The sequence below is a fragment of the Orcinus orca genome, chromosome 6 (genome assembly GCF_937001465.1).
Source record: "Orcinus orca chromosome 6, mOrcOrc1.1, whole genome shotgun sequence".
Lineage (NCBI taxonomy): Eukaryota > Metazoa > Chordata > Mammalia > Artiodactyla > Delphinidae > Orcinus > Orcinus orca.
This window is the reverse complement of record NC_064564.1, coordinates 33,590,629-33,618,321: the sequence shown is the minus strand read 5'-3', so window position 1 is coordinate 33,618,321 and position 27,693 is coordinate 33,590,629. Positions and strand designations below refer to the sequence as shown.

The 27,693-nt window shown below is 39.6% G+C and overlaps 1 protein-coding gene across 3 annotated transcripts in view; it reads right to left on the bottom strand.

Moving 5' to 3' along the window:
* Nucleotides 1-18,250: 18,250 nt before the first annotated feature.
* Nucleotides 18,251-27,693, bottom strand: part of SLC35D2 (solute carrier family 35 member D2) — a 53,602-nt gene continuing 44,159 nt past the window's right edge. For 2 of the 3 annotated variants that reach the window (XM_033411378.2, XM_004283029.3), the window contains 3 exons: nucleotides 20,683-20,761; nucleotides 19,622-19,704; nucleotides 18,251-18,890 (listed from right to left, as the gene is read on the bottom strand). In XM_033411378.2, coding sequence (XP_033267269.1) covers nucleotides 18,788-18,890; nucleotides 19,622-19,704; nucleotides 20,683-20,761 — 265 coding nt within the window. In that variant the 3' untranslated portion in view covers nucleotides 18,251-18,787. Of the gene's footprint in view, nucleotides 18,891-19,621; nucleotides 19,705-20,682; nucleotides 20,802-27,693 lie in introns of all 3 variants that reach the window. The other variant, XM_033411377.2, reaches the window with a different exon arrangement.

Here is a 27,693-nt window from a genome sequence, read left to right as displayed (position 1 = left end):
CAAAGATCAATAAAACTAAAAGCTGGTTCTTTGAAAAGATAAACAAAATTGATAAACCATTAGCCAGACTCATCAAGAAAAAAAGGGAAAAGACTCAAATCAACAGAATTAGAAATGAAAAAGGAGAAGTAACAACTGACAATACAGAAATACAAAGGATCATGAGAGATTACTACAAGCAACTATATGGCAACAAAATAGACAACCTGGAAGAAATGGACAAATTCTTAGGAAAGTACAACCTTCCAAGACTGAAGCAGGAAGAAATAGAAAATATAAACAGACCAATCACAAGCACTGAAATTGAAACTGTGATTAAAAATCTTCCAACAACAAAAGCCCAGGACTGGATGGCTTCACAGGTGAATTCTATCAAACGTTTAGAGGAGAGCTAACACCTCTTCTTCTCAAACTCTTCCAAAATACAGCAGAGGGAGGAACACTCCCAAACTCATTCTATGAGGCCACCATCACCCAATACCAAAACCACACAAAGATGTCACAAAAAAAGAAAAGTACAGGCCAATATCACTGATGAACATAGATGTAAAAATCCTCAACAAAATACTAGCAAACAGAATCCAACAGGACATTAAAAGGATCATACACGACGATCAATTTGGGTTTATCCCAGGAATGCAAGGATTCTTCAATATATGCAAAACAATCAATGGGATACATCATATTAACAAACTGAAGGATAAAAACCATATGATGATCTCAACAGATGCAGAAAAAGCTTTCAACAAACTTCAACACCCATTTATGATAAGAACTCTCCAGGAAATGTGCATAGAGGGAACCTACCTCAGCATAATAAAAGCCATATATGACAAACCCACAGCCAACATCATTCTCAATGGTGAAAAACTGAAAGCATTTCCTCTAAGACCAGGAACAAGAAAAGGTTACCCACTCTCACCACTATTATTCAACATAGTTTTGGCAGTTTTAGCCATGGCAATCAGAGAACAAAAAGAAATAAAAGGAATCCAAATCAGAAAAGAAGAAGTACAGCTGTCCCTGTTTGCAGATGATATGATACTATACATAGAGAATCCTAAAGATGCTACCAGAAAACTACTAGAGCTAATCAATGAATTTGGTAAAGTAGCAGGATACAAAATTAATGCACAGAAATCTCTTGCATTCCTACACACTAACAGTAAAAAATCTGAAAGAGAAATTAAGGTAACACTCCCATTTACCATTGCAACAAAAAGAATAAAATACGTAGGAGTAAACCTACCTAAGGAGACAAAAGACCTGTATGCAGAAAACTATAAGACCCTGGTAAAAGAAATTAAAAAATGATACAAACAGATGGAGACATATACCATGTTCTTGGATTGGAAGAATCAACATTGACCATACTACCCAAAGCAATCTACAGATTCAATGCAATCCTTATCAAACTACCAATGGGATTTTTCACAGAACTAGAACAAAAAATTTCACAATTTGTATGGAAACACAAAAGACCCCAAATAGCCAAAGCAATCTTGAGAAAGAAAAACGGAGCTGGAGGCATCAGGCTCCCTGAGTTCAGACTATACTACAAAGCTACAGTAATCAAGATGGTATGGTACTGGCACAAAAACAGAAATACAGATCAATGCAACAGGATAGAAATCCCAGAGATAAACCCACACACATATGGTCACCTTATTTTTGATAAAGGAGGCAAGAATATACAATGCAGAAAAGACAGCCGCTTCAATAAGTGGTGCTGGGAAAACTGGACAGCTACATGTAAAAGAATGAAATTAGAACACTGCCTAACACCATACACAAAAATAAACTCAAAATGGTAAAAGACCTAAATGTAAGGCTATCAAACTCTTAGAGGAAAACAAAGGAAGAACACTCAATGACGTAATTCACAGTAAGATCCTTTTAGACCCACCTCCTAGAGAAATGGAAATAAAAACAAAAATAAACCAGTGGGATCTAATGAAACTTAAAAGCTTTTGCACAGCAAAGGCTACCATAAACAAGACAAAAAGACAACCCTCAGAATGGGAGAAAATATTTGCAAATGAAGCAACTGGCAAAGGATTAATCTCCAAAATTTACAAGCAGCTCATGCAGCTCAATATCAAAAAACAAACAACCCAATCCAAAAATGGACAGAAGACCTAAATAGACATTTCTCCAAAGAAGATATACAGATTGCCAACAAACACATGAAAGGATGCTCAACATCACTAATGATTAGAGAGATGCAAATCAAAACTACAATGAGGTATCACCTCACACCGGTCAGAATGGCCATCATCAAAAAATCTACCAATAAATGTTGGATAGGGTATGGAGAAAAAGGAACCCTCCTGCACTGTTGGTGGGAATGTAAATTGATACAGTCACTATGGAGAACAGTATGGAGGTTCCTTAAAAAAATAAAAATAGAACTACCATATGACCCAGCAATCCCACTACTGGGCATATACCCTGAGAAAACCATAATTCAAAAAGAGACATATATCACAATGTTCATTGCAGCACTATTTACAATAGCCAGGACATGGAAGCAACCTAAGTGTCCATCAACAGATGAGTGGATGAAGAAGATGTGGCACATATATACAATGGCATATTACTCAGCCATAAAAAGAAACGAAACTGAGTTATTTGTAGTGAGGTGGATGGACCTAGAGTCTGTCCTACAGAGTGAAGTAAGTCAGAAAAGAGAAAAACAAATACCATATGCTAACACATATATATGGAATCTAAAAAAAAAAAATGGTTCTCATGAACCTAGGGTCAGGACAGGAATAAAGACTCAGATGTACAGAATGGACTTGAGAACGGGGAGGGGGAAGGGTACGCTGGGATGAAGTGAGAGAGTAGCACTGACATATATACACTACCAAATGTAAAATAGCTAGCTAATGGGAAGCAGCCACATAGCACAAGGAGATCATCTCTGTGCTTTGCGACCACCTAGAGGGGTGGGATGGGGGGGTAGGATAGGGAGGGTGGGAGGGAGGAGCAAGAGGGAGGGGATATGGGGATATATGTATATGTATAGCTGATTCACTTTGTTATACAGCAGCAACTAACACAACATTGTAAAGCAATTATACTCCAATAAAGGTGTTAAATAAATAAATATTAATTAATTTAAAAAATGCAGATGACTAAACAGCATGGTCCCAATTGTTCTTTTAGATGTGATGATTAGAAGAAAAATGTTTATAAGAATGTACACCAAAATGTTAATAATGTTTTTATACTGAGGTGGTGGGATTTATGAGCTCGTTTTTTTTTAAACTTGCATCTTTGTGCTTTTCTATATTTTTAAAATTTCCACAATGAACATGTATTACTTTTGTAACTAAAAATCATTAATATGAATTAAAGTCCACCAAAACTTGAAGAACCGGTTAGATGATAGCACTTTTATTAAAACTTTCCCGATCTTCCCAGTGGCTGAATCAAGGCTCAGCTAGGAAAGATGCATTCCAAGCTCACTCACATGTTTGTTGCCAGATTAATTCCATCCCCACCACACACACACACACAGCTGTTCCTTGACATGTGGGCCTCTTAATAAAACAGCTCAGAAAATGGCAGCTTGCTTCATCAGATCAAGCAAATGAGAAGAGTCAGAGAGAGAAAGAGAGAAGCCACACTCTCTTGTAACCTAATCTTAGAAGGAACCACCCATTACTTTTGCTGTATTCTATACATGAGAAGCTAGCTCACATTCTAGGTGCAGCCCACATTCAAAGGGAGGAGATTATACAAGGAAGTGAATATAAGAGGCAGGCATTGTGATCCATTTCAGAAGTTACCCACCACATGTACATACTATATGACACCATTTAGAGGCAAACCTAATTTTCAGTAAAATAAATCAGAACACTTGTTTCTTGGTAGAGGTCATAAGGAACTTTTCCATGGTGATGAGGATGTTCTATATTTTGATATGTGTGTTCATGGGAGTACAACTTTATCAAAACTCATGTACAGTACACTTAAGGTCTGTGTAATTTATTGAATGTAAATTGTACCTCAGTTTAAACAAATTTTATCTTACATTTTTTTTTAAAGGGTGGATAACTTAGCCTTCCATATTACCAGAAATGGAAGTATGTAGTAGTTCACTTGTGTGCTTGATTTTAAACCAAAGTTCCCACCTTTACTCTTTTTTTTTTTCTGTGCTGGGCCAGATCTTAGTTCCCCAACTAGGAATGGAACCCGTGCCCCTTGCAGTGGAAGCACAGAATCCTAACCACTGGACCGCCAGGGAATTCCCCTACCTTTACTTTTCAACATCAAAAAATGTATTCAACTCCACTTAATAGATTGAGAAATTACCTGTCAATATCTGACTATGAATTCAGAAAAGACTTAAAATAAATTCGTATTTCACTATTCACAAGAGTACCTCAATGTATTTGAAAATTAAATTCTTCAATGTGGAGACCTGTTATTTTTTCCAGTCTGTTAGCTGTTTTCTTCCCACTGAAGAAATGCAACTGAATGTGTTATGTTATTATAGCAATAAACATTAACTTCAATGTAAAGCTTTTAAATATTACTTTTTATCTTTTAAAATTTTTTTATTACACTTTTTAGATTTTAAAAACAACTGTATAAGCTGGAAAGCCACCATAAGTATACTTACATCAGCAAATTTTTTTAATGTTTGATTTTTTTTATTGAGGTATAATTGACATATAACATTATATTAGTTTCAGGTATACAACATAATGATTCAGTATTTGTACACATTGCAGAATAATCTACCACCATACATAAGTTACAAAACTTTCAAAAATTTTTTCTTATGGTGAGATCTAGTCTCTTAGCAACTTTCAAATGTGCAGTGCAGTATTATTAACTATAATCACCATGCTGTGCATTACATTTCCATAACTTATTTATTTTATAACTGGATGTTTTTATACCTTTTGACCCCATTTCACCCACCCCCACCCCACCATCTTGACAACCACCAACATGTTGGCTGTAAACACATTATTTTTATAGTTCAATAAATGGTAACAAAAAATTTTCCTTGCCATACATGCCTAGCAACTCTACATAGTATGGAGATAAAACAGTTCGAGAACTAGGCCTCTAGAACTGGAATCAAAAACTCAAATGCCTACAGCCAAGGCAGAGAAGTAACATAAATTAAGGAAGTAGGCCAGACACATTAATTCTTAATTCTTTCAACACAGGCACAGAGTAGGTATAATTTCTATTTCCACAAACAAATAACAAATGTTGGCTCTTTTGATTCAGCTATCATTTTCCTCCTATCCTCTCAACTCTGTTTGAAGGAAACAACACTACAAGCACACTGGTGGAAGGCCAACACAGCCACACCACTGGCGACACAGAGAATGGTGGAGAACATGGCAAAATTAAAAGTGCCCCCTCGACCTCAGTGCCAGCTGAGTGTTGTCCTGTGGAAATTCTGGCCCAGCTGGCAGGTTGTGATTTCTTTCAGCTGATGCTAGAAATCCAGTTTCTAATGTGAAATTTCTCAATTTTTATAAAAAATTTTATTTAAATGACAGAGCAATATAAAGCAACAAACTCAGAAAACATTTTAACACTGCATAGACCTAAATAAAACATATCTCTAACCTCTAATTGCCCTTAGGACAATTTCCAGAGACTTTAAACGGTTTTTATAGTTTTTTCTACTTTCTCTCGTCTCACCGGAGAGTGGGCCCACAGAGCATCTCATGCTGCCGTCCCACCTTTCCATAGACTTAACATCACGCTTCAGGTAAGCAGAATTTGAAGAACAAGGTTGGGTACTGTGACACAATTGATGAGACACATCTCTGTTCTGATCTTTGAGTGAAGAGGATGTGGCAGTGAAGCCTAGGTATCCTGTCCCATTGTCTCTCCCTTCCCTTCCTTTTCCCTCCCTTTTCCTCCCCTTCCCCTCCCCTCTCCTCCCCTTCCTTTCCCTCTCCCTCTTTCTCCCTGTAGCTGCAGACAGTTGACCACACTGGCTGGAGGATGATACCTTCCCACCAGGTAGCAGATGTAAAAATTTCCCCGGGCTTATCTATACCCATCTAGGAGCAAGCCTCCACTGGTACTAAGGCCAAAAATGGAACAACTTCAGGCTTCCCTGGTGGCGCAGTGGTTGAGAGTCCGCCTGCCGATGCAGGGGACGTGGGTTCGTGCCCCGGTCCGGGAAGATCCCGCGTGCCGCGGAGCGGCTGGGCCCGTGAGCCATGGCCGCTGAGCCTGCGCTTCCGGAGCCTGTGCTCCGCGACGGGAGAGGCCACAACAGTGAGAGGCCCGCGTACCACAAAAAAAAAAAAAAAAAAAAAAAAAAAGGAACGACTTCTTGAGGAAACATATTAATCTGGAATTTTTTCTTTCTCTCTAAGGCAGGGGTCCTTACTTTTTTCAGTGCCATGAACTACAACAGCAGTCTAGGGATGGCTACAGCCTCCTTCTCCAAATAATGTTTTTAAATACATGTAATAAAATACATAAAATTATAAAGAAAACCAGTTACCATAAAAAGTTACTGCAATATTTTCTAAATATGATGTACTAAAAATATTCTTCTTTATGAACATATTAAATAACAAGAACTAGTGGAGGCACTAATAACTACCAGAATACTGAGCAGCACATAAATGATTTTCTACAAAAACTATAAAGTGATATGAAAGTATTTCAATTTCTATTGATAACAAAGTCACAAGCACAGCCAATATTACTGTGGTCTTGCCTACATTCAAATGAAAAGAAATGCTAAATTTTGGTTAGGGAAAATCAAGATGTATTCTTTCCCCATCCAAGTTCACCAGCCCACTAAATTCTGTGAACCCCAGGTATGAACCCTTGGTACTAAAAATATGGTCTGGGCCAAAAGTCTGGGGTAGTGCTTCTCCAATCACCTGGGTTAAAATGCAGATTCCTATTCAGTGTGTGCACCCCGATATTCTGCATTTGTAACAAGCCCCAGGTAATGCGATGTTCTGGTCCAGGTCACAATGCAGAGAAAAGGTTCTGAGGCTTATCATGGGAGACCTCAACCTGGAGTGGAGGTGAGAGTCAGAGGCACACAGATGGTATTCCCTGACCGTGGGAGTCCCCAGGAATGGCTTGGGGTTTCTGGTTTCATCCTAAAGAGGCATGCTTTGTTTTACCATGTGCTTCAGTATTTAATGACAGAAAGAGAACTTGGACATTCTGAGCGCTGGGTGCCCTCAGTTTCCCAAAGCTACCACGGAATAGCAGCTACTGGTCAGCTAAATCGCTGACCCTTGGCAAGTCCCAGCACTCAAAATGTATGCACAGGTACACATATCCATTCACAGAAAACAGAAATTACTCACAAGTCATAAAAATGACTCACCAAGACTGAAAAGTTGACGCGATGATGCAAAAGGAAAAATGTCACTAAAGTCTCTGAAAGTATTGACATATGTACGTTTGCCATTTTCCTGAGAGCACAGAAAACATATATAAATTAAAATAATATGTAATATATAAATATACAATAATAATAATATATAAAATATATAACTCTTCTCTAAACTAGGTTTCATTCTTTAGGCAAACTTAGCTGTCACAAAACTCCAGTGCCCCTGTACTTGTACTTATATATCTAATATATAGAAAAATATTAAAACAGCAAGAAAAAGTCCAAGTTAACAAATGTCACTGTTTTTAGCAGTAAAATAGCCAGACGTAAGCAAAATATCAAGAATATTAAACTAATTTTCCTTGTTCCATCCAGAATAGTTGTTTTTTTTTGCGGTACGCAGGCCTCTCACTGTTGTGGCCTCTCCCGTTGTGGAGCACAGGCTCCGGACGTGCTGGCTCAGCCGCCATGGCTCACGGGCCTAGCCGCTCCACGGCATGTGGGATCTTCCCGGACCGGGGCACGAATCCATGTCCCCTGCATCGGCAGGCGGACTCTCAACCACTGCGCCACCAGGGAAGCCCCAGAATAGTTTTTATGTTTTTGTTTTTTTTTTAAGAAATCCAGAGACCTGGGGCACTGGGCTACATTTCTTCTTTAGCCTCCTTGGAACTCATGGATCCCTTTTGCACCACCTCTCTGCATCCAGCATTCTCAGCTAACCTTAATTCAAAAGCCAGATTGGCACTACCATCAACCTCCCACCACGGGAATCTGGTTCTGTAGAGGAAGAGCAGAAACTGCAAGTTTCAACCCAGCTGCAAGGACTGCCGGGCTGTTCTTAGGGTGCCCTCTGCTGGCCACACATAGAAGCAGAAGTCTTTCCACACTGGTAAAAAGAAAGGGTCATTTAAGGCCAAGTATTTGAAGTGACTGTAAAAGAAAAACATTTAAGTAAGAACCCCATTCCAAGGCATTCTGGCTATTAAAACAAAAGACTGACCATGTTAAGACTTTAGAAAAACACAAAAGCATCTTCCTTTAAGAATTCTAAAAATGAAAATTAGAAAGAATATTTTTGCAAGAAAGCAAATCTTGTTTTTATTTGTTTAATATTTATTTATTTTGCTGTGCTGGGTCTTAGCTGCGGCACGTGGGATCTTCGCTGAGGCATGAGGTATCTTTAGTTGGGCATGCAGGTTCTAGTTCCCTGACCAGGGAATGAACCCAGGCTCCCTGCATTTGGAGTGTGACGTCTTAACCACTGGACCACCAGGGAAGTCCCTGTTTTTGTTTTGTCACTGAAAAAAATGAGTTGATGTTTAAATTTTTCAAGTCTTAGCACTTTTGGTCCCTGGGTTTCAGAAATGATGTTGATGATGCAAGAGAAGGTGGTTACACAGTTTGGGAGCCCCAAGGTAATACTCTAGAAGCCTTTTAAAAGTAAACTGAGGGCTTCCCTGGTGGCGCAGTGGTTGAGAGTCCGCCTGCCAATGCAGGGGACACAGGTTCGTGACCCGGTCCGGGAAGATCCCACATGCTGTGGAGCGGATGGGCCTGTGAGCCATGGCCGCTGAGCCTGCGCGTCCGGAGCCTGTGCTCCGCAACGGGAGAGGCCACAACAGTGAGAGGCCTGCATACCAAAAAAAAAAAAAAAAAAGAAAGTAAACTGAAACAGGGGGCAGAGTCAAGATGGCAGAGTAGGAGGACATGGAGTTTTTATCTCCTCACAGGCAGCCTTCCAAGCAAGCACCTACTGGGCACTTGTGGGAGACTTCGGACACCTAAAGGGACGGGAGGAATCCCCATGCAACCAGGTAGGACGTGGAAGGGAAGAAGCAAGGGGAAGAAGGGTGGAGGCAGGATTGGACCAGTGCCCCTGATAGAGGGACTGCAGGAGAAGAGATATTCCCCCACTCAGAAGGGCCCACTCACAGTGAGGGGATCAGCAGGAATGGAGAGGGACCTTTGAGGGATCATGGGATCAGAGGGGAAAGTGGCCAGGATCTCCCTTGCATGCTTAGGCCCCAGCAAGCCTGCTGGGGTCCCAGGCCCAGGTGTCCCCAAAGCCCACTCCGGCCACATGGGTCCTGGGCCTGAGGCCCCCTCAAAGCACCCTCTGGCAATACAAGTCTCAGGCCTGAGCCCCATCCCCACCAAGGCCTCCTCTGGCTCTACAGGTCCAGGAGGGCCAAGCGCTGTCCCCCTTCCAAGGCTCCTCCTGCTGTGCTGGCCCCTGCGGGCATGCCTGTGGAGGCCTGCACCCCAGCTGGCCCGTGCAGGCACGTGTGCTCCAGGCCAGCTTCAGGAGCAGACGCTGGTGAAAGGAATGTGCACAGAGATGGGTTGATGTGCCGGGTCCTGAGGCCTAACTAGAGGTCTTTGAGGGCCTACTGGGGTGGTGGGGGTTGGCTGTGTGTCACCATGGGGGCAAGGACACAGAGCAGAGGCACCAGGGAATGTTTTTTTTCTTATTTTTTTTATTCTTATCTTTTAACTTTTTATTTTATTTTTTGCTATTGTGGTTCTGTTTTGCCTCTTGTTGTTATTTCATTTTCATTTCTATTTTTTCTAATATATTTTTTATTTTTCTAACTTTATTTTTTATTCTTTGTTATCATTCTGCTCTTTTTTGTTTGTTGTTGTTGTTGGTTTTTTTTTTACTGTGCCATGCAGCTTGCAGGGTCTTGGCTCCCAGGCTGGGGGTTGGGCCTGAGCTCCTGTGGTGGGAGTACTGAGTCCAAGCCACTGGACTAACAGCGAACTTAAGGCCCCGGGGAATATTAATCAGTGTGAGGTCTCCCAGAAGTCCTCATCTCAGCACCAAGACCCAGCTCAACCCAAGTGCCTGCAAACTCCAGTGCTGGACATCTCAGGCCAAACAACCAGCAAGACAGGAACACAGCCCCACTCATCAAAAAAAAGTGAAATGACAAAAAAAATATGTTCTAGATGAAGGAGCAAGGTAAAAACCTATAAGACCAAATAAATGAAGAGGAAATAGGCAATCTACCTGAAAAAGAATTCAGAGTAATGATACTAAAGATGATCCAGAATCTCGGAAATAGAATGGAGGCACAGATCGAGAAGATACAAGAAATGTTTAACAAGAACCTAGAAAAACTAAAGAACAATCAGTGATGAACAACACAATAACTGAAGTGAAAAATACAATAGAATGAATCAATAGCAGAATAACTGAGGCAGAGGAACGAATAACTGAGCTGGAAGATAGAATGGTGGAAATAACTGCCAAGGAGCAGAATAAAGAAAAAAGAATGAAAAGAAATGAGGACAGTCTAAGAGACCTCTGGGACAATACTGAATGTACCAACATTCGAATTATAGGGGTCCCAGAAAAAGAAGAGAAAGAGAAAGGGTCTGAGAAAATATTTGAAAAGATTATAGTTGAAAACTTCCCTAACATGGGAAAGGAAATAACCACCCGAGTCCAGGAAGCACAAACAGTCCCATACAGGTCAAACCAAAAGAGAAACACACTGAGACACATATTAACCAAACTAACAAAAATTAAACTCTAAACTCAAAGAAAAAATATTAAATGCAGCAAGGGAAAAGCAAACATACAAGGGAATCCCCATAAGATAATGAGCTGACTTTTCAGCAGAAACTCTGCAGGCAAGAAGGGAGTGGCAGGATATATTTAGAGTGTTGAAAGGAAAAAACCTATAACCAAGATTACTCTACCCAGCAAGGATCTCATTCAGATTCGATGGAGAAATAAAAAGCTATACAGACAAGCAAAAGTTAAGAGAATTCAGCACCTCCAAACCAGCTTTACAACAAATGCTAAAGGACCTTCTCTATGCAGGAAAGACAAGAGAAAGAAAAGGCCTACAAAAACAAACCCAAAGTAATTAAGAAAATGGTAAAAGGAACATACATATTGATAAGTGATAAATGTAAATGGATTAAATGCTCCAACCAAAAGACACAGACTGGCTGAATGGATACAAAAACAAGACCCATATATATGCTGTCTACAAGAGACCCACTTTAGACCTAGGGATACATACAGACTGAAAGTGAGGAGATGGAAAAAGATACTCCATGCAAATGGAAATCAAAAGAAACCCAGAGTAGCAATAGTCATATCAGACAAAATAGACTTGAAAATAAAGACTAAAACAAGAGACTAAGAAGGACAATACATAATGATCAAGGGATCAATCCAAGAAGATATAACAATTGTAAATATTTATGCACCCAACATAGGAGCACCTCAATACATAAGGCAAATGCTAACAGCCATAAAAGGGGAAATCAACAGTAACACAATAATAGTAGGGGACTTTAACACCCCACTTTCACCAATGGACAGATTATTCAGACAGGAAATTAATAAGGAAACACAAGCTTTAAATGACACAACAGACCAGACAGACTTAATTGATACTTATAGGACATCCAAAAGCAGGAGAATATACTTTCTTCTAAAGCACACATGGAACATTCTCTAGGATAGATCACATCTTGGGTCAAAACTCAAGCCTTGGTAAATTTAAGAAAATTGAAATCATATCAAGCATTTTTCCAACCACAACACTATGAGATTAGAAATCAATGACAGGTGTGGACTTCCCTGGTGGCGCAGTGGTTAAGAATCAAAGCCAATGCAGGAGACACGGGTTCTATCCCTGGTCTGGGAAGATCCCACATGCCGCTGAGCAACTAAGCCCGTGTGCCACAACTACTGAGCCTGCGCTCTAGAGTCTGTGAACCACAACTACTGAGCCTGCAAGCCACAACTACTGAAGTCTGTGTGCCCTAGAGCCCATGCTCCACAACAAGAGAAGCTAATGAGAAGCCCATGCAACACATCAAAGAGTAGCCCCCACTTGCCGCAACTAGAGAAGGCCCGCATGCAGCAGCGAAGATGCAACACACCAAAAATAAAAAATATATAACTAAAAAAAAGAAGAAGAAAAAACCAAACACATGGAGGCTAAACAATACACTACTAAATAACCAAGAGATCACTGAAGAAATTGAAAAGGGAATCAAAAATTACCTAGAGAAAAATGACAATGAAAACACAATGACCCAAAACTTATGGCATGCAGCAAAAGCAGTTTTAAGAGGGAAGTTTATAGCAATACAAGCCTACCTCAAGAAACAAGAAAAATCTCAAATAAACAATCTAACCTTACACCCAAAGGAACTAGAGAAAGAAGAACATACAAAACCCAGGGTTAGTAGAAGGAAAGAAATCATAAAGATCAGAGCAGAAATAAATGTAATAGAAACAAAGAAAACAATAGCAAAGATCAATAAAATTAAAAGCTGGTTCTTTGAGAAGATAAAATCGATAAACCATTAGCCAGACTCATCAAGAAAAAGAGTGAGAGGACTCAAATCAATAAAATTAGAAATGAAAAAGGAGAAGTTACAACAGACACCGCAGAAATACAAAGCATCCTAAGAGACTACTACAAGCAACTATATGCCAATAAAATGGACAACCTGGAAGAAATGGACAAATTCTTGGAAAGGCATAAGCTTCCAAGACTGAACCAGGAAGAAACAGAAAATATGAACAGACCAATCACAAGTAATGAAATTGAAACTGTGATGAAATATCTTCCAACAAACAAAAGTCCAGGACCAGATGGCTTCACAGGCAAATTCTATCAAACCTTTAGAGAAAAGCTAACACCCATTCTTCTCAAACGCTTCCAAAAAAGTGCAGAGAAAGGAACACTCCCAACCTCATTCTACATGGCCACCATCACCCTGATAGCAAAACCAGACAAAGATATCACAAAAAAGAGAAAATTACAGACCAATATCACTGATGAACATATACACAAAAATGCTAGCAAACAGAATCCAACAACACATTAAAAAGATCATACACCATGATCAACTGGGATTCATCCCTGGGATGCAAGGATTCTTCAATACACACGAATCAATCAGTGTGATACACCATATTAACAAATTGAAGAGTAAAAACCATGTGATCCTCCCAATAGATGCAGAAAAAGCTTTTGACAAAATTCAACACCATTTATGATAAAAACTCTCCAGAAAGTAGGCATAGAGGGAACCTACCTCAACATAATAAAGGCCATATATGACAAACCCACAGCAAACATCATTCTCAATGGTGAAAACCTGAAAGCATTTCCACTAAGATCAGGAACAAGACAAGGATGTCCACTCTCACCAATATTATTCAACATAGTTTTGGAAGTTTTAGCCACAGCAATCAGAGAAGAAAAGGAAATAAAAGGAATCCAAATCGGAAAAGAAGCAAAACTGTCACTGTTTGCAGATGACATGATACTATACATAGAAAATCCTAAAGATGCTACCAGAAAACTACTAGAGCTAATCAATGAATTTGGTAAAGTAGCAGGATACAAAATTAATGCACAGAAATCTCTTGCATTCCTACACACTAACAACAAAAGATCGGAAAAAGAAATTAAGGACACAATTCCATTTACCATTGCAACAAAAAGAATAAAATACCTAGGAATAAAGCTACCTAAGGAAGCAAAAGACCTGTACTCAGAAAACTACAAAATACTGATGAAAGAAATCAAGGATGACACAAACGGAGAGATATATCATGTCCTTGGATTGGAAGTATCAATATTGTGAAAATGAGTACCCTACCCAAAGCAATCTACAGATTCAATGCAATCCCTATCAAATTACCAATGGCATTTTTCACAGAATTAGAACAAAAAATTTTACGATTTGTATGGAAACACAAAAGACCCCAAATAGTCAAAGCTACCTTGAGAAAGAAAAACAGAGTTGGAGGAATATCAGACTCTCTGACTTCAGACTATACTACAAAGCTACAGTGATCAAAATCCCTACAGTGGTAGCAACTTCCCTGGTGGCACAGTGGTTGAGAATCTTCCTGCCAATGCAGGGGACATGGGATATCCCTGGTCCGGGAAGATCCCACATGCCAGAGAGCAACTAAGTCCGTGCACCACAACTACTGAGCCCGAGTGGTCACAACTACTGAAGCCCGTGTGCCTAGAGCCCATGCTCCACAACAAGAGAAGCCACTGCAATGAGAAGCCCGTGCACCACAACAAAGAGTAACCCCCACTTGCTGCAACTAGAGAAAGCCCATGTGCAGCAACAAAGACCCAATTCAGCCAAAAATAAATAAATAAATTAATTAATTAAAAAAGAAAAGAAAAGAAAGACAGTATGGTACTGGCACAAGAAGTATAGATCAATGGAACAGGGTAGAAAGCCCAGAGATAAACCCACGTACCTATGGTCACCTAATCTATAACAAAGGAGGCAAGAAAATACAATGGAGAAAAAACAGCCTCTTCAATAAGTGGTGCTGGGAAAACTGGATAGCTACATGTAAAAGAATGAAATCAGAACACTACCTAACACCATACACAAAAATAAACTCAAAATGGATTAAAGACCTAAATGTAAGACCGGACACTATATAAAACTCTTAGAGGAAAACATAGGAAGAACATTCAATGACATAAATCACAGCAAGATCTTTTTTGACCCACCTCCTAGAATAATGAAAATAAAAACAAAAATAAACAAATGGGACCTAATGAAACTTCAAAGCTTTTGCACAGCAAAGGAAACCATAAACAAGAGGAAAAGACAATACTCAGAATGGGAGAAAATATTTGCAAACGAAGCAACTGACAAGGGATTAATCTCCAGAATATACAAACAGCTCATGCAGCTCAATATCAAAAAAACAAACAACCCAATCCAAAAATGGGCAGAAGACCTAAACGGACATTTCACCAAAGAAGACACACAGTTGGCCAAGAGGCACATGAAAAGATGCTCAACATCACTAATTATTAGAGAGATGCAAATCAAAACTACAATGAGGTATCTCCTCATACCAGTCAGAGTGGCCATCATCAAAAAATCTACAAACAATAAATGCTGGAAAGGGTGTAGAGAAAAGGGAACCCTCTTGCACTGTTGGTGGGAATGTAAATTGATACAGCCAGTATGGAGAACAGTATGGAGGTTCCTTAAAAAACTAAAAATAGAACTACCATATGACCCAGCAATCCCCTTACTGGGCATATATCCTAAGGAAACCATAATTCAAGAAAACACATGCAACCCAATGTTCACTGGAGCACTATTTACAACCGCCAGGACTTGGAAGCAACTGAAATATCCACCGACAGATGAATGGATAAAGAAGTTGTGGTACATATATACAATGGAATATTACCCAGCCATAAAAAGGAATGAAACTGGGTCATTTGTAGAGATGTGTATGGACCTAGAGACTGTCATACAGAGTGAAGTAAGTCAGACAGAAAAAGCAAATATTGTATATTAAGGCATATATGTGGAATCTAGAAACATGGTACAGATGAACGTATCAGCAAAGCAGAAATAGAGACACAGACGTAGAGAACAAACGTATAGACACCAAGGGGGGAAAGGAGGAGTGGGATGAATTGGGAGATTGGGACTGACATATACACACTACTATGTATAAAGTAGATAACTAATGAGAACCTGCTGTATAGTACAGGGAAATCTACTCGGTGCTCTGTGGTGACCTAACGGGAAGGAAATCCAAAAAAGAGGGGATATGTGTATACATATAGCTGATTTACTTTGCTGTACAACAGAAACTAAAACAACATTGTAAAGCAATTATACCCCAATTTAAAAATAAACTGAAAAAATAAAGAACTCCTACAACTCAACAACAAAAGAACAAACAACCCTATTCAAAAATGGGCAAAGGGTTTGAATAGACATTTCTCCAAAGAATATGTACAAATGGCCAACAAGCACATGAGAAGATGCTCAACATCACTAACCATCAGTGAAATGTAAATCAAAACTACAATGAGCGGGCTTCCCTGGTGGCGCAGTGGTTGAGAGTCCGCCTGCCGATGCAGGGGACACGGGTTCGTGCCCCGGTCCAGGAGGATCCCACATGCCGCAGAGCGGCTGGGCCCGTGAGCCATGACCGCTGAGCCTGCGTGTCCGGAGACTGTGCTCTGCAACGGGAGAGGCCACGACAGTGAGAGGCCCACGTACCACAAAAAAAAAAAAAAAAAAAAAAAAACTACAATGAGATATCACTTCACACCCATTAGCACACCTACTACTACTACTACCAAAAAAAAAAAAAGGAAACAAGTGGTGAGGATGTGGAGAAACTGGAATCCCCGTGCACTGTTGGGAATATAAAATGGTGCAGCTGTGGTCCATGTGTTACCGTGAAAAACAAACGATGGGGTTTGGAGAGCTTCCAGTTCATGAACACACTGATGTGCTGGGAGCGGGGCACACCTGGAGGAGTCGTGAAAGCTCCAAACCATTTCCCACATACCTTGTCCTATGCATTTCTTCCCTTTGGCTGTTCCTGAGTTGTACGCTTCATAATAAACTGGCAATAGAGAGTAAAGCACTTCCCTGAGTTCTGTGAGCCATGCTAGCAAATTATTAAACCCGAGAAAGGGGGTGTGGAGACCCCAGATTGATGATTAGTTGGTCAGAAGCACCATTCACAACCTGGGACTTGGGTTTGGCATCTGAAGTAGGGGGCAGTCTTGGGGAACTAAGCCCTTAACCTGTGGGGTCTGTGCTAACTCTGGGTACTTAGAGTCTGCATTTAATTGTAGGACCCCTAGTTGGTGTCCAAAGAGTTGGAGAATCGCTTAATGTGAGGGAAAGATCCCACACATTTGGCATCAGAAGTGCTCTGTGTATAGAGGAAACAGGTTTCCTTTTACTATCTGAAAGAACTGAAAGCAGGGTCTCAAAGACATATTTGTGCACCCATGTTCATAACAGGATTATACACAAACAGCCAGGAGGTAGAAGCAATCCAAGTGTCCACTGACAGACGAATGGATAAACAAAATGCGGTATATCCATATGATGCAATATTATTTAGTCTTAAAAAGGAAAGAAATTTGGACACATGCTGCAACATGGATGAAACTTGATGATATTATCCTAAGCGAAATAAGCCAGCTACTGAAAGATAAATATTGTGGGATTCTACTTTTATGAGGTACCTACAGTAGTCACATTCACAGAGAAAGAAAGTAGAATGGTGGTTGCCAGGAGCTGGGGAAAGGGAGGAATGGGGAATTATTGTTTAATGGGTATAGAGTTTCAGTTTTGCAACATGAAAAAGTTCTGGAGATTGGCTACACAACAGTGCACATATACTTAACACTACTGAAGTGTACACTTAGAAACGGTTAAGATGGTAAATTTTATGTTATGTGTATTTTACAATTAAAATTTTTTTAATTTTAAATAAATTGAAACATGTCAACAGAATCATTCCTTCATTTGCTGCCCTGTCCATCTGGCTCAGCTTCTATAAACTTAGAAAGTCAGAGCTGGCAGGGATTTGGAGACATAGTTCCATTTTAAAGATTAAAAAATGGAGGCGACAGTGGCAAGGTGACCTGTGAAGGTCTTGGTATGTTAGCAGTGAAGACAAGACTAGAAAGAAGAGCTCCTGACTGGCCCCCTCCAGACTGGGGCCCTACCCTGCACCACGACCCCGATGGGGACAGTCCGTTTCTTGATGGAGATGATAGTAACTCTCATCCAAACCGGGGTTCCTTCCCACACACCACTGGTCTGGGGGGTCAGGCAAGCCCAGGAAAAAAATGTACCTTGGTTAAAGTCCATATGATCTGAATTTCAAAGCCCCTGAACAAACCTGGAAGGAGAAGAGGAGAGAAATACGACCAACTTAAATGCTGACAGGGCACACTGAGTATTGTTTTTTCCATTGAGTTATTTTGTAATTTTTCCCAACATGAGCCTTGAAAGGAATATTACCCTTCAAGGCAGACTGAATAAATGACCTACTGTTTTTCTGCCTGTCTACAATAATATCACAGTATGAGGTATGCATATAAATTATTTTTTATTTTACTTTGATGATTGGGAAAAGATACCAATATATAAGATCAAATCAAAGCTAGCAAATAACTCTACTGGCAGTTAAGTGGCTGATTTTATTAAAATAAAGACATGTCTGTTTAAACCAAAAAAATGTTGCCGCTGGCACTCTGCTTTGCCTGGGACCTTTGAAATTAAGGCCAAGGTGCTGATAAGCACCCTCACAGCATCGGCCTCCTTTGAAGCACTCGCAGTACCTGGAACAGCACACGGATGTGCGGTCCACGCAAGTGCCTTGGAAACAATCCCTTTCACCAGTGGTTTATTTTGAGAAGATGCACTTTCAGCTGGTAAGGCTTTGCCCGGATACATTTCTCAGGGCTGATGATGGCTCCTCGTGCAGCACATGATGTAGATTCTCTTTGCATTTTGCAGACATTCCTGTTGTGCCTTAACCAGGGGTGAGCGCCACAACCAAAACAGCTGGGAATATTCCCTCATTCCCCGCAGTCTGCAAGCCAGTCTGCAATTCTGCCCCAGGTTCTAGCCCTTCAAATCCTGAGGGATGTTTTCTTCGTCCACAGGTTGCTTAGGTTTTAACTGGCTGTTTAAAGTTAAAAAGGAATATCTCAAGCCCCCTGCCATGCTGAAAGGAGAATAAAAAAGAGTGAAAATAAATTCCATAGATGGTACAACCAACAGTTACTGAAATCTTTACAAATACAGTCAACTTAATTTTTTTTGATAACTTGGCTGTTTCTTTTTCTTTATTTTATTGAAGTATAGGTGATTTACAATGCAGTCAGCTTAATTTGAAGGGAATTATTGAGCCCCCTGTTTTACTTCCTCAAATTTGTGTATTGATCGATGAGAATTAACCCTCTTATTTACAAATCTGTGGGGGCAGAAAAAGAGCAGATCAAGTCTAATAGAGAAACTTGGAGAAAAAATAAGCCCTTGGTTATTACTTGAATAAACTATACAGTATTATCCTAAAATAGTGTCCCACCTCTGAGGCCCCAAAATGCCTTTCAAAAGTATCTTAGTCACTCCTCCCAATATCCTTAGCACATGGTGCTTCAATGGAACACAGATTTAGTGAGGCCCATTCACAAAAGGAAGACACACAACTTAAGGGCTTTTCTGAGAGGAGGAAACAGAAAACTAGATCTCAACCCTTTGAATTTTCATTACATGGCCCCATGGTCCACATGAAAGAGTATGTCATAAAAAGAGATGAACTGAATGATTTAAGTAAATTTTATCCTAGAAACTGTAAAGTCAAAACACCTCCTGCTCTTTCACTTATAACAGATTAATCAGGCTTTTAAAAATTCATATTTTACTAAAATGAGTTCATTTAAAAATCCCACTTACCAAATATTTAACCCTACAAAGTTTAATACAGAGAAAATGTAGTCTCCACCTACTAACATTCCAATGTAGGCAACGGATACGTTCTGCAGAAAAAGAGAGGATTAATGATTTTAAAAGTAAAGGCTTTAGGGGGAAAACTCATACATATAGTGAAACCTGAAACTAAATATTTTAGTTACTTTTCAAAGAGACTCGCATATAGCAGGGGTTCATGGAATATTGAATAAGTGGATAAAAACCATTACATATGGCTTTATAAAGAAAATGAAATAAACTACAGCACCATAATCACAGAAACTGCATTATCCATACCCTCTTCCAGTTAATACATAGGAAGAAGATGTAAGAGTTGGGTTGTAATCAGCTTTCCAGATTTCATCTCTTTACCATCATTGGGTAGTGAATTTTAATCATATTAGTCCTAAACTTGAACAAACTAAGACATCTGATAAATTACAAGCAGTACTCTGTCCAGTGTATTCTCAGAGGCCCTTGGGCAGCCAACACAGAAGTCTACTGTTGAAGCACTCACTCACGGTAGGAGTTCACGTGAACAGAAACACAAAGCAACTGCAGAACAGAATTTAGACCACCTCCACCCTCCTGTTCATTAGTGTGTGTTCAAATGCATGTACACACACGCAGCATACACACGAGTCCCAGAGTTAATCACCTTATAACTGAGCATAGATCTAGGCCAAAAACAGTTCTTCACAAGAATTCCCTTTCTTAGTCAGCAAGGTTCTCCCAGAAAACCAAACTGTAGATCACAAGGTATCTTAGCACAGAAATTTGGGTTTTTTTTCAGCTATTTCACTTGGTTTTCCCAGACCATCCCTTCCCACCATTCCCAATTTAAGTCATAATTTGTCTCTTCTTTTTAAATGAGCAAGTCTTCCCTCTTTTTGTGGATTAGGAGATTAGAAGACGTAAGGAGGGATTACCCAGGCACAGCTGAAAATATCACAAGCCTTCATTCTTACTACAGCACGGATAATAACAACAATAAAATCAGTCAATTCCCCAATTTGGTTGTGCATTTCAAGGCTTCAACCACTTACCTTGATGGCTCCAACCACCGCCGTCGTCAGGGCCGAATTGTAATAGCTGCACAAAAGTGTGGAGTACATCAACAGAAACCTGGGGCAACGAAGAAAACACTTGAGTGTGCCTTACTGGTCTGGGTAATAAACAGATTAAGAAGAGCCAGTAAGTGACCCACACAGGCATTTTAAACAAATAAAAAAGAAAAACACACCATAAAGATTAAAAAATACCTACATCTTAAAACATCTCAATAATTCGATATTTTCAGGAAAATGGTCCAGTCGTGCATTAGCCAAACTGTCTACCTTAGGTGTCCTTTTCATTTTGTCTGTGCATTTTCCATCAGTGTTTCCACAAAAAGGGGATAAGGACAATGAGATTCTTTTAATGATCTGAAATCTTTCGTTTAACAGATGTTACAACAGTGGGTTTCAGTCCTCTCTGTGCATCAGAATCACCTGGTGCACTTTTAACACCATGATGCCCGGCAGAGGGTCTCCAACTGGTTTGAGGTGGGGACCCAGCCATATGCCATATCAAAGCTCTATGGATGACTCTAATGTGCAGCCAGTTCTGAGAACCACTGGTGTTAGCAGGGAAAACCAGCTGAATGATTGCTAGCTTTGGACAAAGAAGATTTAAATAATGGATTCCACATGCCAGTGGTACTCCTGTACCTTATTACTAAAGTTAATCTGACAGGCATTCAACACTGACCAGTATATGGGCACTTGTCAACAAAATGACTACAGAATCATGACCAAACACCAGATAAGAAAATATACATATACACAGGAATGTAGAATTCAATCAGAGATAAAGAAATATATTCATTTCACTCAAGTAGTAACGAAAATTAGCTGTAACCTAGGTGGGGTGCAAAATTTCATCCACTGGAATCAGGTGATTAAATGTTGAAAGAGGTTACAATAAAAACTGGTTGAGAATGAGACTGGAAAGATACTGAGAGAGCGTAAGATGTATTGGATTTTAAAGCTAAACACCAGTTAGAAGGCATGAGCTTGGGAATTGTACTTTAAGAAAGGGCTCAGCCCCTAAGCATTAGGGAGACTCCCCCTGGGGCAATTTAGCACCCAGTCGCAGGTCCAGGACCAAACTTCTGATTGTTAATAACAGAATCTAGATCACAAACAGTAACCGTTTTTGTCCTGAGTTATGTTCATTACCCGGGATGATAGAGAAAAAATATTAGAGATAACATACATCAAGCTGAGGAATAAACTCAATTACAAACAAATTCTGTAATCTTCAAAATAATGTCTGTCTTTGTTATTAAGGTAATTACAATAATTTGGCAAGTTAGAGAATCCAACATCTTGGTCTTTGTGGCTTGTATTTAAAATGTGCAATTGATATTAAATTTGCAATTTTCACTTGAATGGGATAAGAAAATCTAAGTCTGTACACAGTATTCAAATGTTTAAAAGAAGCTGATTTACCACATTGCCAAGTTTGATTTATTAGATTTCAAAGAGTTGCTAGGCTTGTAAAGCAATCTGGCCTATCAGCTTCTCTAGGGCCTTATTAAGGCTTGGAATTGCTGGAAAAATCAGGTAAATTACATTTGTAAATCACATTTTAAATGTTTAATTTTTTTAAATTCACTAAGTTGTAAACAAGACTGATTTACAGTAAATTATTTAGGAGATTTCAATCAGTTAAACTTGGGTTAACAAACCATTAATCAAATAATGAAAGTAAATATTCTTATGTTAGTATAAAAATTACTAGCTTTATAAATAGAGCAAGAATATTTATAAATTGGCTTAAGAAAATCTAAGTTTTTTTAAAATTTTTACAATTTTAATAAATTCAACATTAATTCAGAGTCCCAGGGAACTATAAATAATCCAACTTATGCATAAAATGAAAAGATTAAAAAACTCAACCTGGTGTTACTTGGTGCCTGCTCTGCTGGGCCTGGGTAGTAAGAGTATATAAACCCACAGCATCTGCCCTGAAGGAGCTAAGAGTCTAATAAAATAACAGAGATCACAACTCCCAGGAGGGGCCCAACCCAATTTCCAGGACACAGAAAAGCTTCCTGCAGGCTTCCTAAACTGGAGCGCAGCCTTAAACTTAGACAGTCATGAATATCCTTTATGTCCTATTTTTGCTTAAAATTTCCTACTCCAGGGTTTCCAGTCATGCAATGTTTTCTTCATTCCACATTTTAGCGAAACCACCTTGGCCAATATCCATCTAGCATGAGTGTGGGCCACTAGGACACTCACCCACCAGCTGGGCTGAGCGAGGGGAGGAGTCCCTGTCTCCAGCCTCCTGGGGGAGTTTGAATTAGCGGCAGTCCTCCTAAGTGACAGATGGCATCTGACACAGGAACAGCCACTTTCTGCAGACAGAAAGGCTGCACTTCTTAGTATACCACCTGGGTGTCCCCAGAGAGGGTAACTATAAAATGACGAGGATCAAAGGAGTGTATTAAAACTTTTTCTAAGAAAAATGATTTATTTCTATACGCAAATATGCACCTACACTGTCCTTTGGCTAAGACCAAGGTTCTGAATTAAAAGACCCTCCATTAACTCAATGCAAAGGAAACCACTTTTAACACCAAAAATGTCAACCTCCACATGACAGTTTTGATTTTAGCATCTGTGAATTAATAAAATGTAAAGATATTTAAAAGCACTGCTGAATTCTCAGTACATTTCTGCCATTACGTACTTATAAAATCGTACTTATCATCTGTGTACATTTGAAAAATAATGGCACATACAAAAGATACACATTTATTCAGACAACAGATACCAGCTGGTGTTTTGGCTTGTAGGGCCCCAAGGGATGGAGGTACCCATGTGAAAACCCCTGAACCAGAACCCTTGCTCAAAGGTTTCTTCCTGTTTCTGAAAAATAACACAAAAAATAACTGATTAACCCAAAGTTGGACGGCACACTCGTGGGAGTCACAGGCAGAACTCAAATGGCCTTGTTTACAACTTGTTGCTGGTTACCATTCCATGTACATGCACACATAGAAGTCCAACACAAATGTTCAAATAATAAAATGTTACTTTTACACTCCTTCCACCAACCACAATTGTACCCAAGCACATGACTCTCTTATTTCAGATTTCAAAGAATTTCAAGTAATCTCATCTTGCCCATCTCTGGTAAGAACTCTCTCCTACCCCAGACCTCAGTGGTGTGCCAGGGAAGCCAAAGTCATGGGATAAATATGATCTATTTTCCTGGAGCATCGATTTTACGCTACAATGTGGTTTGTTGGGAAATGATGGAAATATCTACACTCTTTGAAGGTTCTGTCACTCCTGTGTCCAAGCAATCAGCAGAATCCTATTTTGTCTTGGACCCTACATCTTGGCAGGATCAGTGAAGGTTCAAAGAATAGAACATTTTTTATGCTGTGAGTAGGGAAAATTGATACATTTGTGTTTCTATTAAGGAATATATTACTGCTTCAGTGAGATCAAAGAGGCTGCTACTAGGGCAGAAACAGATTAGGATAATTGCCTCCAGGGCTTAGGGGCTGGTGCCAGATGCTGGTGTGAATGAACCAGAACCTGTCACTTCTCGGCAAGATTAAAAAGAACAGCAGAGCTAGCTTTTTAAAATCTAGTTTGTCAACTTAAATTTCAGTCTTATTTTACCTCTACCTGCATTAAATTATCGTGGCTCCCACAATCCAGTCTACCTGCCTGATGCAATTTCACTTCATCATATGCTTTATTTACAAACTCTTGATTACAAATAGCATTTCTTAAAGCTGAATCATTCACCATGACTCAGAAGAAAAGTCTGCTCTTTTCGCCATTCCACTGGCTTCTTAACATACAGTTCTAAAGTGTTATAATTTTTAAATTATATTTTCAACTCCGGATAGAGGGTTGGTGGTCAGAGAAAGCAAGTTTGAAATGCAAACTTGAAAGCAGTGAAAATAAGAAAGAAGCTGAGAGAGAGTTCTCTGGAGTCAAGGGTTGGAACACGCACATGTTAGTCCTGAGGCTCCCTGAGCATGAACCGAAGAGAAGGGACAGCCAGTTCCGGTTGTTCTGAAAGGCAAGGATATGCTCAGAAGCTTACAATGGTTTCTATTACTGCAAAGAAGCAAGTGACCTAATCATCGTGTCCTCTGAGTGAGAAACTGTAAGAAAGCAGGATTCTGAAAAATGCACCATGCCAAAATGGAAGTTTCCTTCTAGAGCAGTTTCAGAATTAAAACATGGTGGTTGAAGATGAAGCAGACATAACAGAAGAAAAACTATTGAAGTCATGGGCTATAGGCAGAACCAAATCTGTCTGGGGTGAAAAAGGACAGCCAAACTGAACAGGCTGGGCTCAGAAATAGAAATATTAACAACAAAAACAATAGTTAACACTTACTGAACATTTTCTATATGTCTACACTAAGGGCTCTTTACTCATTCAATCCACATAACCTTATAAATTAGCTACATTACATCATTGTTCCCATTTTAAAGATAAGGAAATTGAGGCTCAGAGAGGGTAAATAACTTGTCCAAGGGCCCAGAGCTAAAAAGTGGCAAAGCCAGGATTCAAATCTAGGCCATCTGATTCCAGAGCACAGGCACCTGTTAGAATGATGCCATGATTTTAGTGTCCTCAAAAGACCCACTTAAAAAACTGAGACCTACCTAGTTTTTACCCTTAAAGTTGTAGAATCTGAAATATTAATGTTTTCATCATTTACTGATTTATTTTTAATTACTATGCCTTTATGACATTTTTACATGCAAAATGACTACTGATAAAATACTGATTAAGAACTTTTATCAAGAGAGTATTTGTTTTCTAGGAAGCACATTATTAATTGGAAAAAAAGGCATGTAGTTGTAGATCAATAGCGTCAAGATTCTGACAAAGAAGCCCCAGAAGTGCCAGCTCAGGCACTGCCCACCCCACCACTCACTGCAGACAGCTGACGTCAAAGGGTTTACTTCTTGGGACTTCCCTGGTGGCACAGTAGTTAAGAATCCGCCTGCCAATACAGGGGGCACAGGTTCGAGCCCTGGTCCGGGAAGATCCCACATGCCGTGGAGCAACAAAGCCCATGCGCCACAACTACTGAGCCTGCGTGCCACAACTACTGAGGCCCGCGTGCTCTAGGGCCCACGTGCTGCAACTACTGAAACCCACGTGCCTAGAGCCCGTGCTCTGCAACAAGAGAAGCTACCACAATGAGAAGCCCACGCATCACAAAGAAGGGTAGCTCCCACTCACCACAACTAGAGAAAGCCCGCACATAGCAAAGAAGACCCAATGCAGCCAAAAATAAAATTTTTAAAAATAATAATTAAAAAAAAGGTTTACTTCTTGATTTCCTTCATGGAATGGTTAAATAGTAAAGTGCAAGTGAAAAAAACAGACAAAACAAAACAAAAATATTATCAAGTTTATAATGACATGAGATAAAACTAAAACTTGGCTCTGCTGTTCACAGGTGAACATGGGCTTAGGCAAGGAAACGTGCTGGTCTGAGTTTGTGTGATATGGGTTGATTTTTTTTTAATTGTAATGGGGGGAAAAGGATGATTTCACAAAGGGTAACTCACAAACACAAATTAGTAGATTTTTTTCAAAGTTATATGTTCTCAGTCAACAACTGGGAAAACTACAAATATCTTACTACACTTAGGCATCCAACAATGGCTGCCTAAGTACTGACAGCACTTAGTACTCACCCACTGCCAAACAACCAATGCCCGAAAGAACACATTATTTGAGAGACTATTGGTTTTGAAAGAGGCACAAGAGATTGCCTAATATCCCCCCTTTGGAAAAGGGAGAAACTGGGTACAGAGTGATAAGGGGATTTGAGCCAGGCAGGCATCAGAGCAGCAGACAATAGGTACAGGATCAGGGTGCTTCAGGGCAGAGGCCATTGCAAAACAGCACTGTCTGTAAACTGAGCCCTGGGCCAAACCCCAAGTGAGAAGGGACACTAGCCCACTGAGGCCAGACCCTCAAAAAGGCCAGAGTGGTCCAGGCCAGGGGCACACCTGGCTACCAACTAGACTAAAAACAATTTGTCCCTGCAGGGAAGTTTCTCAAATTCCAATTTTCAGTCCACAGGACTGATAAAGATTAAATAATATGCTCACAAATCACAGGTCACCAAATACACAAGAAAGCAAACCATAATGATACTCACAAACTACATATTTAGTCAACCAACGACATATTTAGATTCTCAAGAACTGCAGATATTGGAATCATCAGATGCAGAATACAGAATAGCTATGTGTGTAATATCTAAAGAAATAAAAGGTACAGTCTCAAAGATGACCCACAAAAGAATGTTAAGAATGAACAGACAAGTTTGAAAACAAACTGTGGAACTTTTACAAATAAAGTAAAAATTGTTAAAATCAAAAACTCCAGCAGGGAGGGGCAAGATAGGGGTAGGGGATTAAGAGGTACAAAGTACTATGTATAAAATAAGTAAGGTACAAGGATATACAGTACAACACAGGGCATATAACCAATATTTTATAATAACTCTAAATGGAATATAACCTTTAAAAACTGTGAATCACTATGTGGTATACCTGAAACACATACTACTGTACATCAGCTATACCTCAATAAAAAATAAATTTAAAAAAAACCTCCAAAAAACAGGTTAAACATTAAATCAGACACAGCTAAAGAGAGAATTACTGAACTTGAGGATATACATAAATATTTTTACTGATGTGATTACGTTACTGCAACTAAGATCAAGTTTAAGAATTGAAGAGTGTTGATCAAAGACTCATGAATTGTCTTAGTTCATTTACACACAATGAAAATTAAAGTACTAGTAATGTAAAAAAATAAGGGGGAATTCATCTTTCTTCACAGGAAAAATCTTTTGACAAATAATTCCAAGACAGTCATTCAAAAACCCTTTCTTATGGGATAAGACATAGGTGCTTGTGTATACATGGAGCCCAGTCCAGGAAGGATACTCCAAACAGCAGTTGCTTCTGGAGAGGAAAACTGCAGTGTCACAAGGCAGGGAA